The following is a 15880-nucleotide window of genomic DNA, read 5'->3' as shown; positions in this document are numbered from 1 at the left end:
AGTCCTAATGATAGCTTTAGCACTTTGATTGCAGCTCACTCAAAATAATTTTCGGCTAACAGAGGGCTAAAACTAGTCCTGACGAAAACGTTAGCACTTTTGATTGCAGCTAACTCCAGGTAATTTTCGGCTAACAGAGGGCTAAAACTAGTCCTGATGAAAACGTTAGCACTTTTGATTGCAGCTAACTCCGGATAATTTGCAGTTTATAGATGGCTAATAGTAGCCCTGAAAAAAAGCATTTGACTATTGTTGACAAATCAAAGTACGCAGCTAACCGAGGGCTAACACTAGCCCCTACAGGGGCTGTAAAAGGTGAATGCACTGCTCAGAAATGTTAATGCTAACGCTAATGCATGGTGTACAGCATTAAACACATGGATATACTCTAGAGACAAACCTCGTGGAAACACACAGGTAGCAACATGCTCTGTGCTAGCTAATCATTTGCTATCATGTGACTGACGGAGATGAACGGGGATGCTAATAAAAAACAAAACAAATGTTTGCTACCGTTTCAGTCGGGCTTTCGGCATCAGAGCAGAGCCAACATGGTATCACGGCGAGTGTTCAGCCGCCGCTTCTTATCGACACGTCGGCGTTCTACACGGTTCTCCGCCGCGCCGCCGAATATTCGGATCGGAGGTAATTGTGTTTGTTCTTCAAACAGACTTGTCTAATATTTGCCCATCTGCGTTCGGAGTGTGTTTAATGAATAGGTCACATATACATGTACTGTATATGTGTGTGCGTGACTGAAATAGCTTATTGCACACATCCGCGCGAGTGCACACACACACACACACACACACACACACACGGTTCTGCTGCCATGCTAATCAGCTGAGGCCGAGCCGCTGTCCTATTTGCAGAGGGATATCAAACGTCCTGCTTGCTATCATTCCTTCCAATTAGAGGCTCAGGACTTCATTACCGACCCCGACCCCGGCCCTCGCAGGCAAAGGGATGAGTGGAAGGGCGGACGGGCGGATGGGAGGGGGGGCCGCGGAGTTCGGACGCTACGATAGCGCGCCCCGCGGCCCATCTGATCGTCATCTGATCGACCTCGCTAAGCCGGAGTGAAGTGGCGCCTCTTGCAGTGACTTGTATGCCTTAAATGAAATGACTCAGACATAGGAAGTCCAGCTACTGTTTCTCTTGCAGTGACTTGTATGCCTTAAATGAATTGACTCGAACACAGGAAGTCCAGCTACTGTTTCTCTTGCAGTGACTTGTATGCCTTAAATGAAATCACTCAGACATAGGAAGTCCAGGTACTGTTTCTCTTGCAGTGACTTGTATGCCTTAAATGAAATAACCCGGACATAGGAAGTCCAGCTACTGTTTCTCTTGCAGTGACTTGTATGCCTTAAATGAATTGACTCGAACACAGGAAGTCCAGCTACTGTTTCTCTTGCAGTGACTTGTATGCCTTAAATGAAATGACTCGGACATAGGAAGTCCAGCTACTGTTTCTCTTGCAGTGACTTGTATGCCTTAAATGAAATGACTCGGACATAGGAAGTCCAGCTACTGTTTCTCTTGCAGTGACTTGTATGCCTTAAATGAATAACTCGGACATAGGAAGTCCAGCTACTGTTTCTCTTGCAGTGACTTGTATGCCTTAAATGAATTGACTCGAAAATAGGAAGTCCAGCTACTGTTTCTCTTGCAGTGACTTGTATGCCTTAAATGAATTGACTCGAACATAAGAAGTCCAGGTACCGTTTCATGTGGATTCCATCTGGTTAGCTGTGCTAAACTAGCTAACTGGCAGAGGAAGAAGACACGCTAGGTTTGTAACTGGCACCCAACCGCTTGAGCGCCCAAGAGGGAAAGCCATGACCTTTTGGGCAAATATTAAGACAAGTCTGTTTGAAGAACAAACACAAATATCTCCGATCCCAATATTCGGCGGCGAGGCGGAGAAGTGTGTAGAACGCCGACGTGTCGATAAGAAGCGGCGGCTGAACACTCGCCGTGATACCATGTTGGCTCTGCTCTGTTACCGACAGCCCGACTGGAACGGTAGCAAACATTTGTTTTGTACTTTATTAGCATCCCCGTTCATCTCCGTCAGTCACATGATCGCAAATGATTAGCTAGCACAGAGCATGTTGCTACCTGTGTGTTTCCACTAGGCTTGTCTCTAGAGTTTATCCATGTGTTTAATGTTGTACACTGTGCTTTAGCGTTAGCATTAACATTTCTGAGCAGTGTATTAGCCTTTTATAGCCCTGCTACTAGCACTGAAACTTCTGTCTCGTTGAGCTATTCGTGAACTATGCCACAGCTTTTGTTATTATCTTTAATTGTGTTAAAGCTTTTGTCAGGGCAAGTGTTAGCCCTCGGTTAGCTACGTACTTTGATTTGTCAACAACATTATAAATGCTTTTTTTCAGGGCTACCATTAGCCATCTGTAAACTGCAAATTATCTTGAGTTAGCTGCAATCAAAAGTGCTAAAGTTTTCGTCAGGACTAGTGTTCGCCCTCTGTTAGCTGCGTACTTTAGTTTGCCAACAACAGTATGAATGCATTTTCAGGGCAAGTGTTAGCCATCTGTTAGCTACAAATTATCTTGAGTTAGCTGCAATCGAAAGTGCTTAGGTTTTCTTCAAGGCTTGTGTTAGCCCTCCGTTAGCTGCATTAGCCATTATAAACAGTGATAAAGCTTTTGTTGGGGCAAGAGTTAGCCCCTGTTAGCTGCGTATTACCTTTGGCTAACCCTTGTCACCGGTATCAATGCATTTTTTCAAGGCTAGCATCAGCCATCTGTTAGCTGCAAATCATCTTGAGCTAGCCACTATCAAAAGTGCTAAAGTTTTCATTAAGGCTAGTGTTAGCCATCTGTTAGCTGCGTATTACCTTTGGTTAGCCCATGTCAATGGTATTAATGCGTTTTTCAGGGCTTGCGTTAGCCATCTGTTAGCCGCAAATTATCTTGAGCCTTGTTGCCAGTGTTAAAGCGTTTGTCAGGGCTCATGTTAGCCATCTGCTAGGTGTCTACTATCTTTGGTTAGCTCTGTCTACAGAGTTAACACTCCAGAGCTAGAGTTAGCCACATATTAGCCTGTCGCTCAGCCAATGCCCAACACCAGCTAAGCTTAAGCTACATTAGTTTTGCTAATGGACACGACTGCAGATTTGATTAGCCCACACTGCTACCGCCGGCGTCACTCACCCCGTAGACCACCATCAATCCACGGGGCGATGCGATTCGTCAGTCCACAACGAACTCGCCAAATAAAACTCTGGTAATTAACTGGGCCTCGTTAGGGGGACATCGCCCCGTCTGACAATTAAAACCATCAAAATAGTTTTCACAGCTTCTTCACCTCATGCTGATGAAGTCGGGTGGCGTGGAACGAATTTGAATCAAAATACGACAAAGACGGACCCGGAGTTTGAATAAGCTAACGGGCAATTAGCGCCCCTAACTTGCGTGACTCTCCACCCTTGCTAGCTCCACTCCAGGCTCTGAATTCTTCTACCAGTCCTTCCTTTCCATCACTTCTTCCTTTCTCCTCCCTTGCTTCCAGCCATTATCGGCCAGAGACAAAGAATGGCCCCCCCTGGTCGCCTTAGCGACAAGTTAGCTCGACACGCTAATTTTAAAACCAAGTGAAAGAGGCGATAATAAGAAATCAAGAGGACAAATCGTGAGCTTCTCAAGGTCACGCCAGCTTTGACTTTTCACTTCCAAGTGCCGAAATAAAATAGTCCGACGAGCCCGATGGCATGCTTCGGGAGGACGCCGTTGTTTTCTACAAGTCGTGTTTTTCTTCCTTCAGGAACAAAAAAAAGAAAACATTTGAAAGAAACTCGTGTTTCCGCGGCCTGTCAAAGAACGTCGAACGCCGCTCCCACTCAATTGTCTGACAAGATAAAGGAGAATGAAAACAAAAACGCTCCGAGCCGCGCGGGAAAATGTCAGGTGACACGCGAGTCTATAATTATCGCCGGGGACGCGAGGCTAAATGCTAATTTGCGTCATGACTTTGTAGCGCGTCTAGAAGGATGGCTTTGGCTCCTCGTTCTTTTTTTTTTAATAAATCCCCGCGGCTTCTCACGAGATGACAGACGGCGAGCGAATCGCAAATGTCAGACGTGAACAGCGACTAGCATCGCTAATCATCGTCTAGTTCGGTTCGGCGCTAATTCCGGCTAGCGCGGACGTCAATCACGGGGTCCACGCGTGGAGTTAGCTGACCATTCAGCCTCTCATTCACGTCTACGGACGGTTCGATCTTCAATGGACCTCCTGGGTCGGTTTCGGGCTGTGGGGGAAGACGGAAGGAGAACATGGAGAACATGGAGGACCCACATCCAGAAATGTAGGGATGGGGAGAACAACAAGAACCTTGTTGTTGTGGAGGTTCTCAGTCATCCAGGTCATGGTGAACTCTTGTGGAGATCTTCTTGTCCGGGCAATTGGAGTTGAAGAAATTCAAATTTCAACCTAAAGGATTGGATGATAGTCCAGTGACCATTGGACCTCTTCCCAAGAAGAAGGTTCTTGTTCTTGTCGAAATGGAGATCCGATGGTCACTGGGCTATCATCCATTCATTTAGTATGGAACGAGATAAACAACCCGGAGAGAACCCGGGTGGAAGGACATGGAGGTTCCACATGGAGAAGAACCCAACCAAGAACCCTCTGGATCCAATTCCCTTCCTGCCGGCACTGACTTGTAGCTCTCGTATCTTCGCGATGGTCTCAAATGCTAACCGACGCACTCCCTCCTCCCCTGTTCTTCTTCCTTTCTTTCTTTCTTTTTTTTTTTTTTTTTTTTTTTGCTTTTTGACGCCCGCAGGATAAGACCCGGCGGGAGGCCCGGCAGTGCCAGGAAATTGGTACCATTCATCTGAAAATCACACGAATTTTGATCTGAAGGAGCCGCGAGAGGCGTTGAGAGTAAACAGCTCCGGGTCGTCTTCTCCTCGTTCAGAAGTTCATCTGCAATTTCACCCTCCTCCCGAACCTCTCCTTTGCAACTCCACTCCTATATTTTTTCATTTGTCCTGCTGGAAATGGAGAAGGAGCGCCCCGGGAGGTCAAAGGTCGGGTCCAGGGAAAAAAAGGCGGCTGATATTCAAAAATCTAAAAGCCAACTTTGAGTCCATTGTGCGTTGGAGTTGGTCGGTATCTCCTCAGGGGATTCCTGGACGGCGGCGTCTGATCTTAATACCCGTAAAAGAAACGGGGGTCATGATGCGCTTCCGAATACAAGCTCTTCAAGTCGGAGAACCAGGAGGTACCAGAGAGGAACCTGCCCCTGCTGGGCCGAATGGACAAGAAATGGAAAAATTGGAGGTGCGGCGGCGGCGCGGTGGTTAGCGATTCCTCCTCTGACGAGAAGTTGGTCTTTCTGTGTGGAGTTTCCATGTTCTCCTTGTGTCCATTGGGTTCCTCAGGGTTCCTCTCACAGTCAGAAGGTTCATTGGTCCGACGAGCAAATGAAAGGGCGAATGTCTCGACATGACATGTGAATGGAAGGGCGGGCGATTAGATGCTAACCGCTAAAAACAAAAAAGACAAATCCAAAAGGAAATTGGGGTAATATTAGCCGTTAGCGCACCACAGGTGAGGCCGTCCCAGCGTTCCTTGTTAGCGTGTCCTTGAGGGAACATCCCCGTCCCGTCATCGCTCCCGACGAGCCGGGGTCGAGGGCGATGCGTCATCCATCAGCGGCGCGAGCGTGCGAGCACTCAGAGCGCCGGCGAGGTATAAGGGTGCCATAAACGAAGTCCATTTACCGTTCTTAATGACGAGGCAGTCTTATTAATACCGCTATTAACTCGCACATTAACGCCGTTTGCAAATTTTTTCCCGTCGGCTCCCGTTCCCGACTTTGGCCGCGAAGAACGGCGTTGCTCTCAGACCCGCATCGTATCTCCATCCATCTGCTCTTAACAACCGACGGGCTCGTCCCGAAGACGCCATTCATCAGCCGGATAATTGAGAAAGCGGGTCCATAAAATCCCGAGCGCTACGAGCTCCAGAAAACAACCAGATGCCCCCGAGGGCGAGGGGGGGGCGAGGAGGCGCTATTTCACAAGATGTTGCTGCGCGTTCATGTCGGTACGGTACGTTCTCGTCCGTTTACTTTCATTTCTAAACAGCCGAGGGTCGACCAATCGCATGCGGGGCGGCGCAGAGGTCGTTAACTCGCTAACAATTAGCCGCATCGACAAGAACGGTGTTGTTTCACGAGGTGTTGTTTTTTTTTATATGAGCTAGCTCGTAGCTCGTGGCTAACTCTGCTAACATCAAGTGTTCTATGTTTGTCGTACATGTATCGTGATTTGACTATTGAACGCACCTGAATATAAGGCTTAAAAATAGCTAAATAATTGTATGTGTTCATATCCAGGCCACACTTCTCCATAAAAAAATATAGATAAAAGTAAAATAAAAAAAAACAACTAAATAAATATATGTGTACCTATATAGGCAGCAATTGCCTGTAAATAAATATAAATAAAAATATGAATAAATGTAAACAATATATGAATTAAAAATATATAAATAAAATAGAAATAATAAATACCTAAATACATATATGTGTACATATATAGGTTGCACTTGTCTATAAATGGATATCACTAAAAGTCTAAATAAAAGTATGTAAAAATAGAAAATAATCAAATAAATTAAAAAAAAATCTATAAATAAAAATAACTAAATAAATATAAATAGAGGCCACACTTGTCTATAATCTGCAGGTGTCCACATTGTTACATCAGATATTTACACTGAAAACAATTTTTTTTGTACTTTAACTACTGGAAATGTTTTTTTCCAAACAGTCCGATGTGACAGAGAAACATTTTTTGGTGGTGTGAAGCTTAGTTAGCCCCCCAAAATATCAATAAATTACCCGCATTGTGTTTTCAGCCGCAGTGTTAAAAGCGTGGGGAAAAAAATAGCGCCTTAAGGTCCGGAAATGACGGCAAAAAGACATTCATCTCGAGGGATTTCTAAGATTTTTGAACATCAATATTAATATTAGCACGTTATTAGCATCTTGGGATTTGTAGTCCTGTCAGACTGAATGGAATACAACCAGAAACTGTCGAAATTACAACATACATAGTATATGTTGATTGAATTTTGTTTTTTTTTTCTGTGAGGCAGCTAGCCTAGCTTAGCCTCGCTTCATCTGTGATGTCGATTTGAGTTAGCAAGGATTACAGTTAGCATATATGAAGTTAGCATATATGAAGTGAAGTCAAATTACTAGCTAACGGAAGGCAATGCCGTTAGCTTGTAGTGGAAACTTTTAGCCCTTCAGCTATGCTCCCATGCTAAGTCAGCAACATCCAGGAACTTTTGGATTTACGATTTGATTATTAAAAGTTGATTTTATGTTGTTTTTTCCGTTAGGCACCTAGCCTAGCGTTGCCGCGCTTCATCTGGTATGTGTTTTTGCTTTGCCAGAGATTACAGTTATCATGTTTGACGTGAAATGAGTTCAAATTTGATGCTACTAGCTAACGGAAGGCGACTCCGTTAGCTAGTAGTGGAAACTTTTTGCCCTTCAGCTATGCTCCCATGCTAATTCAGCAACAACCAGGAACCAATGGATTTAAGTGTTGATTTTATGTTGTTTTCTTCTGTAAGACACCTAGCCTAGCGTAGCCTCACTTCATCTGGTATGTGGATTTGCCTTACCAGAGATTACGGTTAGCATGTTTGATGTGAAATGAGTTCAAATTTGACGCTACTAGCTAAAGGAAGGCGACTTCGTTAGCTATTAGTGGAAACTTTTTGCCCTTCAGTTTGGCTCCCATGCTAATTCAGCAACAACCAGTAACTAGTGGATTTACGATGTAATTGTAAAATGTTGATTTTATGTTTTTTTTTTTCTGTAAGACACCTAGCCTAGCGTAGCCTCACTTCATCTGGTATGTGGATTTGCCTTACAAGAGATTACAGTTAGCATGTTTGATGTGAAACTAGCTAACGGAAGGCGATTCAGACTTTAAGAAAACCTAGCCGGCGGCCATCGTGACTGGATTTTTAAAAACAAAACATCCATCCTGACAAACAGAACACACGTGGGCGGGACGCGGCGCCGCCGTAATCGTGTTTGCGCATTAATCAGCGGCGCAGCAGCTGTTCCAGACCCGTGCGGGGGGTGAAGGGAATCAGGGTGGCGTCAATCAACACCTGGGACACTCGCCGATCGGGTTTCTCGCCACGGCTTTCGATCTTCGGCGCCTACCGATGTAATTACGTCACCTTTTTTCTTTCTACCCAAATGCGCTAGCAGCTAGCGAGGGGGGATTTGCGCTCTCTCAGTTGCCATGACGGCCCGGCTATGGTTTGACCTTAGCTGAGCTAAAAAAAGGACTCTTCTATTTTTAATTTATTATTTTTTTTTCTTCTAAACTCCGAGGCGGCTTTGAAAGTCACCCTTTGGAGAGCGCCATTAGCGCTGAAGGAACGCCATCATGGCTGTCAGTTATGCTTGGGTGCCGGATGTTATGCCTACATTAGCGCTAACGGCGCCGCCCCACCCTTTGCAGATGGCCCATTAGGTCTTAGGGGATAAAGACGTAGCGCATTATGCTCCTCTGCGACCGACTGGACCCCCACTTCCTGTCGCCCACGAAAAACCGACTTTGAGAAGAAACGCGGAGCCGCCATTCCCGCTAACGGCTTCCCTAAACTTCTTGTGTGCAGCACCGTCGTAAAATCGGTATCGCCTTCAGCGCCACCGTGGCACTGGGAGATAATGAATGAATAAATTAAATAAAACAATATAAAATAATGTATATACTAAAATATGTAAATGCCCATTTATTAGTTAATACTGAATAACATTAATTATAATAATTATTATAAGAGTTTTTCCTATCAATTATAATAAATTGTTAATACTATTCAAATATCATTGTTGCTGTTTTTATAATATGTAAAATATTATAATTATCACTACATTATTAGTATTACTATTATTGTTGTTATAATTATCAGTAATAGTAGTATTAGTAGTAGTATTAGCATTAGTATTAATAGCATTAGTATTAGCTAGTAGTAGTATTAGCGCTAGTATTAATAGCATTAGTATTAGCTAGTAATAGTATTAGCATTAGTATTAATAGCATTAGTATTAGCTAGTAGTAGTATTAGCGCCAGTATTAATAACATTAGTATTAGCTAGTAATAGTATTAGCATTAGTAGTAATACCATTAGTATTAGCTAGTAGTATTAGCGCTAGTATTAATAGCATTAGTATTAGCTAGTAATAGTATTAGCATTAGTATTAATAGCATTAGTATTAGCTAGTAGTAGTATTAGCGCTAGTATTAATAGCATTAGTATTAGCTAGTAATGGTATTAGCATTAGTATTAATAGCATTATTATTAGCTAGTAGTAGTATTAGCGCTAGTATGAATAGCATTAGTATTAGCTAGTAATAGTATTAGCATTAGTATTAATAGCATTAGTATTAGCTAGTAGTAGTATTAGCATTAGTATTAATAGCATTAGTATTAGCTAGCAGTAGTATTAGCATTAGTATTAATAGCATTAGTTTTAGCTAGTAGTAGTATTAGCATTAGTTATACCTTAAGGTTGTCATTATCACGCTAATGCTAATACTACTCCTGCAACTACAAAAATTAGCAATAATAGCATTAGCAGACTGGAAAACCTCAGGTCGGGGTCCAACCCGAGCTCAAGTAAAGATGCCCGACTCTCTGCGCTGCCATAAAAGGTCGTCGGTAGTCAATAAACATCGGACTCGGTTTGACGACGGCGTCCGCTACCGCGCCTCCACATAAGCGATTCCGCAGCCGTGAAATATTGGCGTCCGCTGCCCATAAATACGTCGTGACGTCACCCGGGCCGGGAACGCCAGGGCGGCTTTTACGGTCTTTTACGGCTTAACGGCGTCCACAGCTCGGGACGAGTAAACGAGTAGGGTAGTTTGGAGGGTCCATAAAGGGACGACCTGGAGAAAACCTCCAGATGAGAACCCCAAAGTTTGGAGTCACTCGTTATCTTTAACGCTTGTCTTGCTCACAAGGGTGGAGGCGGGGCTTAATCACCTGTCAATCACAGGGCAGCAAATCCAACCAAACACCCTCTTATTTCTAGTATTTAGAAGGAAGATGGAGAACCTGGAGAGAACCCAGGGAGGAGAACCAGGTCCACCATCACCACCTCCACCCCCCAAAAAAAGGACCAATCAGAGCCTGGGGACAGAAAACCCAGATCAAAGCTGCCGCCAAGTAATCCGCCAACTTCGCCGCCGACGGACAAAACGTCTAATTAACGTCTAGAAGTTTCACTCTTTGCCTTCCCTCCACACACACACACACACACACACACACACACACACATACAGAACTTTTCCCGCATCTGAACTGGCGTCCGTCTTAGCCGGGGGCCAACATGAGACACCAGAGATTCTTGGTACTTGTATGCTCAAAAAAAAAAAACTAAAATAAAATTAAATTAAATTAAATAGAATAAATAATTACTGATGAAATTGAATTAAATTAAATCAAATTTTAGAGACTTTTTCCCACATCTGAATTGATGTCTGTCTTAGCTGGGGGCCAACATGAGACACCAGAGCTTCTTGGTACTTGTATGCTCAAAAAAAAAAAACTAAAATAAAATTAAATTAAATTAAATAGAATAAATAATTACTGATGAAATTGAATTAAATTAAATCAAATTTTAGAGACTTTTTCCCACATCTGAATTGATGTCTGTCTTAGCTGGGGGCCAACATATAACCAAGAGCTTCTTGGTACTTGTATGCTCAAAAAAAAAAAGTAAACTAAACTAAAATAAAATGATTACTGATGAAATTGAAATAAAATTAATTAATCAGAATTAAATTTGAGTCAATTACATTTTTGAGACTTTTTCACGCATCTTTATGATGTCTCTCTTAGTCGGGGGCCAACATGAGACACCAGAGATTCTTGGTACTTGTATGCTCAAAAACTAAACTAAACTAAACTAAACTAAACTAAACTAAACTAAACCAAACTAAACTAAAATTCAATAAATAATTAATGATGAAATTGAATTAAATTAAATGACATTTTCTAGACTTTTTCCCCCATCTGAGTCTGTCTTAGGCCCTCATGTGACCCGAGCTTCTTGGTACTTGTATGCTCAAAAAAAACAACTAAACTAAACTAAACTGAACTAAGATAAAATAAAATAGTCATTGATGAAATTCAATTAGACTTAATTAATTTGAATTTAATTTGATTAAATTATATTTTCACATTTGCATCTGAACTGATGTCTGTCTGAGCCGGGGGCCAACGTGACCCCAGAGCGTCTTGGTACTCGAGTGCTCAAAAACAAATAAATCTAAACCAAACCAAAATAAAGTCAAATAATAATTGATGAATTGAGGAAAATTAAAATACTTTTTCCAGACTTTTTCACGCATCTTTATGATGTCTGTCTGAGCCGGGGGCCAACATGTTACCCAAGAGCTTCTTGGTACTTGTATGCTCAAAAAAAAAAAACTAAACTAAACTAAATCAAACTAGAATAAAATAATCATTGATGAAATTGAACTAGATTAAATTAATTTGAATTCAAATCGATTAAATTATATTTTCACATTTGCATCTGAATTGACGTCTTTCTGAGCCGGGGGCCAACGTGACCCCAGAGCTTCTTGGTACTTGTATGCTCAAAAAAAACTAAACTAAACTAAACTAAACTGAACTAAAATGGAATAAAATAAACTGAAATAAAGTAAAACAACCATTGATTAAATTGAATTGAATTAAATTAATATGAATTCAATTAGATTAAATTATATCTTCACATTTGCACTTGTACTGGCGTCTTCCTGGGCTGGGGGCCAACGTGACCCTAGAGCTTCTTGGTACTTGTATGCTCAAAATAAACTACACAAACTAAAATAAACTAAACTAAAATAAAATAAAACAACCATTGATTAAATTGAATTAAATTAAATTAATTTGAATTCAATTCGATTAAATTATATCCTCACATTTGCACTTGTACTTGTATGCTCATAATAAACTACACAAGCGTACATAAACTAAAATAAATTCAAATAAAATAAAATCACTAATGATGAAATGGAATTGAATTAATTCAATTCCAGTAAATCCTATTATCGAGATTTTTAAAGGTTAATTCCAGTGCTTTCCTTTCACGTCCCCTTAAGAATCCGCTGTAGGAGATGAACGTGATCCGGTCGTCGGGTCACGATATCAAACCCGAGCGGCGGCGGGGGATAAAAAAAAAAAAGAAAGAAAAAAAAAAAGAAAGAAAAGCGGGACGTGCTTCGATTGAATGGAGCCGGAAATTTAATCAAATGAAACGTATATAAATATCATCCCTTCTGCGCCGCCGTCCTTGATTGGCCCTGAAGGACAAGAAGCGCTTCCTTCATTGTGGGAGCATCAAAAAGGACGGACGGATGATAATAAATCTCCTTCCGAAGGCGGAGGGTAAGGGGGGGATCCCAGTTACCCCCAAAATACCCCCCGATATCTCCCACACTTTTAAACCATCCCTGCTGTTCCTGCGACGATCGGCCGCTCCGAGTCAATGGGACGTAATTGAGGGAAATGAAAGGAGTTTAATTATAATTATGGGGAGAAAAAAGGGAGGAAAGACAAGGGAGACGAGGGAGGGAAAAAAAAAAAAAAGTCATTTTGGCGTCCCTGACACACACACACACACACACACAATAGAAGAATGACTGAAAAACTAGGCTCTGTCATTGAAGCTGCTGGCTCGTATTATTATTAGTAATAATTGATATTTAATTAATATTAAAATATTGCTGGTATGATAATATTATCAAAAAAATGTATAATTGTTTCTATATTACTATTTTTTTTATAGTATTATTATCAGTAATGGTAGTATTAGCATTCGCTAATATTATTGGCAAATGCTAATTCTAGTCTTGCTGCTATAAGGATTAGCAATATTAGCATTAGCAGACTGGAGCTGGCGAGCTGCTAGCCCCGCCCCCTCTGGTTCCGCCCCTTCAATCACGTCAGCCAATGACTGGAGCCGAAGTAAATAAATAAATTCATCTCTTCATTATCATTATTTTTTTATAGTATTATTATCAGTAATAGTAGTATTAGCATTAGCTAATATTATTGGCTAATGCTAATTCTAGTCTTGCTGCTTTAAGGATTAGCAATATTAGCATTAGCAGACTGGAGCTGGCGAGCTGCTAGCCCCGCCCCCTCTGGTTCCGCCCCTTCAATCACGTCAGCCAATGACTGGAGCCGAAGTAAATAAATAAATTCATCTATTTGTTATTTCTTCTAGAGTTTTAATTTTTTTTTTTTTTTCAATTTATTATTTCTGTCAAAAATAAGGGGGAAATGAGAGCAGGGAAAAGAAACCACCAGGAAAAATGTAAACATTTAAAACACAAACTGAATAAATGAATGAATGAATTATTCAATATCACATATATGTATATTATTATAAAGAAGGTCAACAAAATCTATGATGTTATTATTGACTCATTCATTCAATTTGTATTTAAATTTTTTTAAATTTAGATTAAAAAAAAATCAAAACAGTAGAAAAAAATAGATGAGCTCCTCTGTTTTCGTCCGCCGCCGGGTCACATGACCTCTCCCCGAAAATCCGACATCCCGGCATCTGGCGAGGACGGACGCGTCGACGTTCCCGTGGAAACGGACAGACGGCGCTTCCATCTGACGCCGAAGCCTCCGGGCGAATTCGGGATCCCCGTCTCGGAGGCCGTCTGCCAGCGCCGCCGGAAACAAAACAACGGCGGCGATAATTTGACCCTGTTCATCGTCGCCGGCTGTGTTTGGGCTTTCCATTATCGTCCGTCTGCGGCGGCGGCGGCGGCGGCGGCGGCGGCGTTGGCGGGCGCCGCGGGCCTGACCGGACTGCAAACGCCTCCCAGGGCCATTACCATGCCGACGGCGGGCGCCATCATAGATTTCCAATGACCTCGGCCGCTACGGTTAAAGTTACACTCGGGACGCAATTACGCGTTTTATCGGCGGGAGGAAGTGACGGTGAGACGGCTGGCGACCGGCGGGGAGGGGGAGGGGGATTCTGATTGGCTCACACAACCAACAGGGGAAGCAGCAACGGCGAGCGCTGAGGAAGACATTAGAAAACACAGGCTAAACCGCCGCTAGCTTTGCTGCTATATGTATATGTTAGCATGCTAGCTAGCAAGATGGTCAGATAGATAGATAGATAGTTAGATAGATAGACAGACAGATAGATAGATAGATAGCAAGTTAGCTGCTTAGCTAGCCTACCAAAACATAGATAGATAGATAGATAGATAGATAGATAGATAGATAGATAGATAGATAGATAGATAGATAGATAGATAGATGGATGGATAGATAGATAGATAGCAAGTTAGCTACTTAGCTAGCCTACCAAAACATAGATAGATAGATAGATAGATAGATAGATAGATAGATAGATAGATAGATAGATGGATGGATGGATGGATGGTTGCCTAGCTAGCTAGCGATCTAGCTAGCAAGTGAGATAAATAGATAGATAAGTGAATGACTGAGTGAAAACGACAGGATAAATCCTGCGTTTACAACTCACAGGTTTCACACCCCTCAGCCGTTAGCATTAGCATTAGCATTAGCAGAGACGGCTTAGTCCACTCTTTTTTTTACAACACATCCATGTTGACGTTCTCGTCACCAGAAACGAGAACCTTGAGAACCCGAGGCGTTAGAACCCTGGTTCTCCACCTTCTGGTCCACGAGGAAACATCACGAGCTAACATTCACACGTTCCTAAGCGCTGAGCTAGCAGGACATCCCTCCTCGGAGGGTTCCTCTCCGGAACGTTCTCCGCTTGTTCTCCACTCACCCATCACACGGAGACGCTCGGCGCCGACCACCACCTCCGACTCGTCGGCCGAGAAGAGCAGCTTCCCGGAGGAGGACTTCACCTCGAACATCTTGCCGCGCGCTTTGAACCCATTGGATCCTGGAAGGGAAGCAGCACACACACACACACACACACACACACACACACACACACAGAGCATCCTCAATTTAAGAGGAACGGACTGAGCGCGCTCAGAGGCGACGTCAACTTAATTTTTTTCCGACGCTGAAAAACAACGGCTAACGTGGCGTTCAATGTCACCGGGGGAAAATAGGAAAATAGAACTTCCGTCCTAAAGAACAAAAATATTCCTACGGAGGTTTTGATTGACAGGTTCCATAGTGGGTTCTGTCCACCTCCATCTTGGCTCGACGGTGAACACACACCGCATCACACACTCCGGGTAGGACTTCGGGCTAACATTATGCTAACATTAGCGGCTAACTAAAAAAAAAAATAAAAAAAATAAAAATAAAAAAAAATGAATCAATAAAAATGTGAGGAATTGAATTTAATTATTTTCTGAATTACTATCACTCAACCTGCAAAAGTTGTTCAAAAAAAGATAAAAAATTAAAAAAAATAAAATAAAAATTGTGTCAAGAAAATTGGCTGAATAAATCTTCCTCTTCATCCCCCCACCAAAAGCTAAATGTCAGCCAACTTTTTAAACTTAAGAGACGAGTCACCGGAGTCTGCGACTCTATCCGAGTGTGACGGAAGGTGTGTGTGTGTGTGTGTGTGTGTGTGTGTGTGTGTGTGTGTGTCAGGTGGGGGGGGGTTCCTGGGCTGGACCGTTTCCCTGCGGCGGCGGGAAAGGGATGATGTAATAAAATTTAATCATGACAATGAGGTAATGACTCCTGAAAGTGTGTGTGTGTGTGTGTGTGTGTGTGTGAGTGTGTGTGTGTGTTTCAGCCCGTTCCTGCCTCTTAAACCTTCCCGCCACTGCGCAGGACCACTTTGGGTGCTAATGCTAAC

At 42.6% G+C, this 15880-nt stretch overlaps 1 protein-coding gene across 2 annotated transcripts in view; it reads right to left on the bottom strand.

The window, feature by feature from the left end:
• Nucleotides 1–15880, bottom strand: part of sgcd (sarcoglycan, delta (dystrophin-associated glycoprotein)) — a 202219-nt gene that overhangs the window by 23874 nt on the left and 162465 nt on the right. For both annotated transcript variants that reach the window (XM_086142134.1, XM_086142133.1), the window contains one exon: nt 14879–14998. In XM_086142134.1, coding sequence (XP_085998260.1) covers nt 14879–14998 — 120 coding nt within the window. The remainder of the gene's footprint in view (nt 1–14878; nt 14999–15880) is intronic.

The sequence above is a fragment of the Fistularia commersonii genome, chromosome 35 (assembly GCF_037954325.1).
Source record: "Fistularia commersonii isolate RoL2024-O1a breed Wild chromosome 35, RoL_Fcom_v1.0, whole genome shotgun sequence".
NCBI classification, from domain to species: domain Eukaryota; kingdom Metazoa; phylum Chordata; class Actinopteri; order Syngnathiformes; family Fistulariidae; genus Fistularia; species Fistularia commersonii.
The sequence above is the reverse complement of the archived record's forward strand: the minus strand, read 5'-3'. Positions and strand labels throughout refer to the sequence as shown.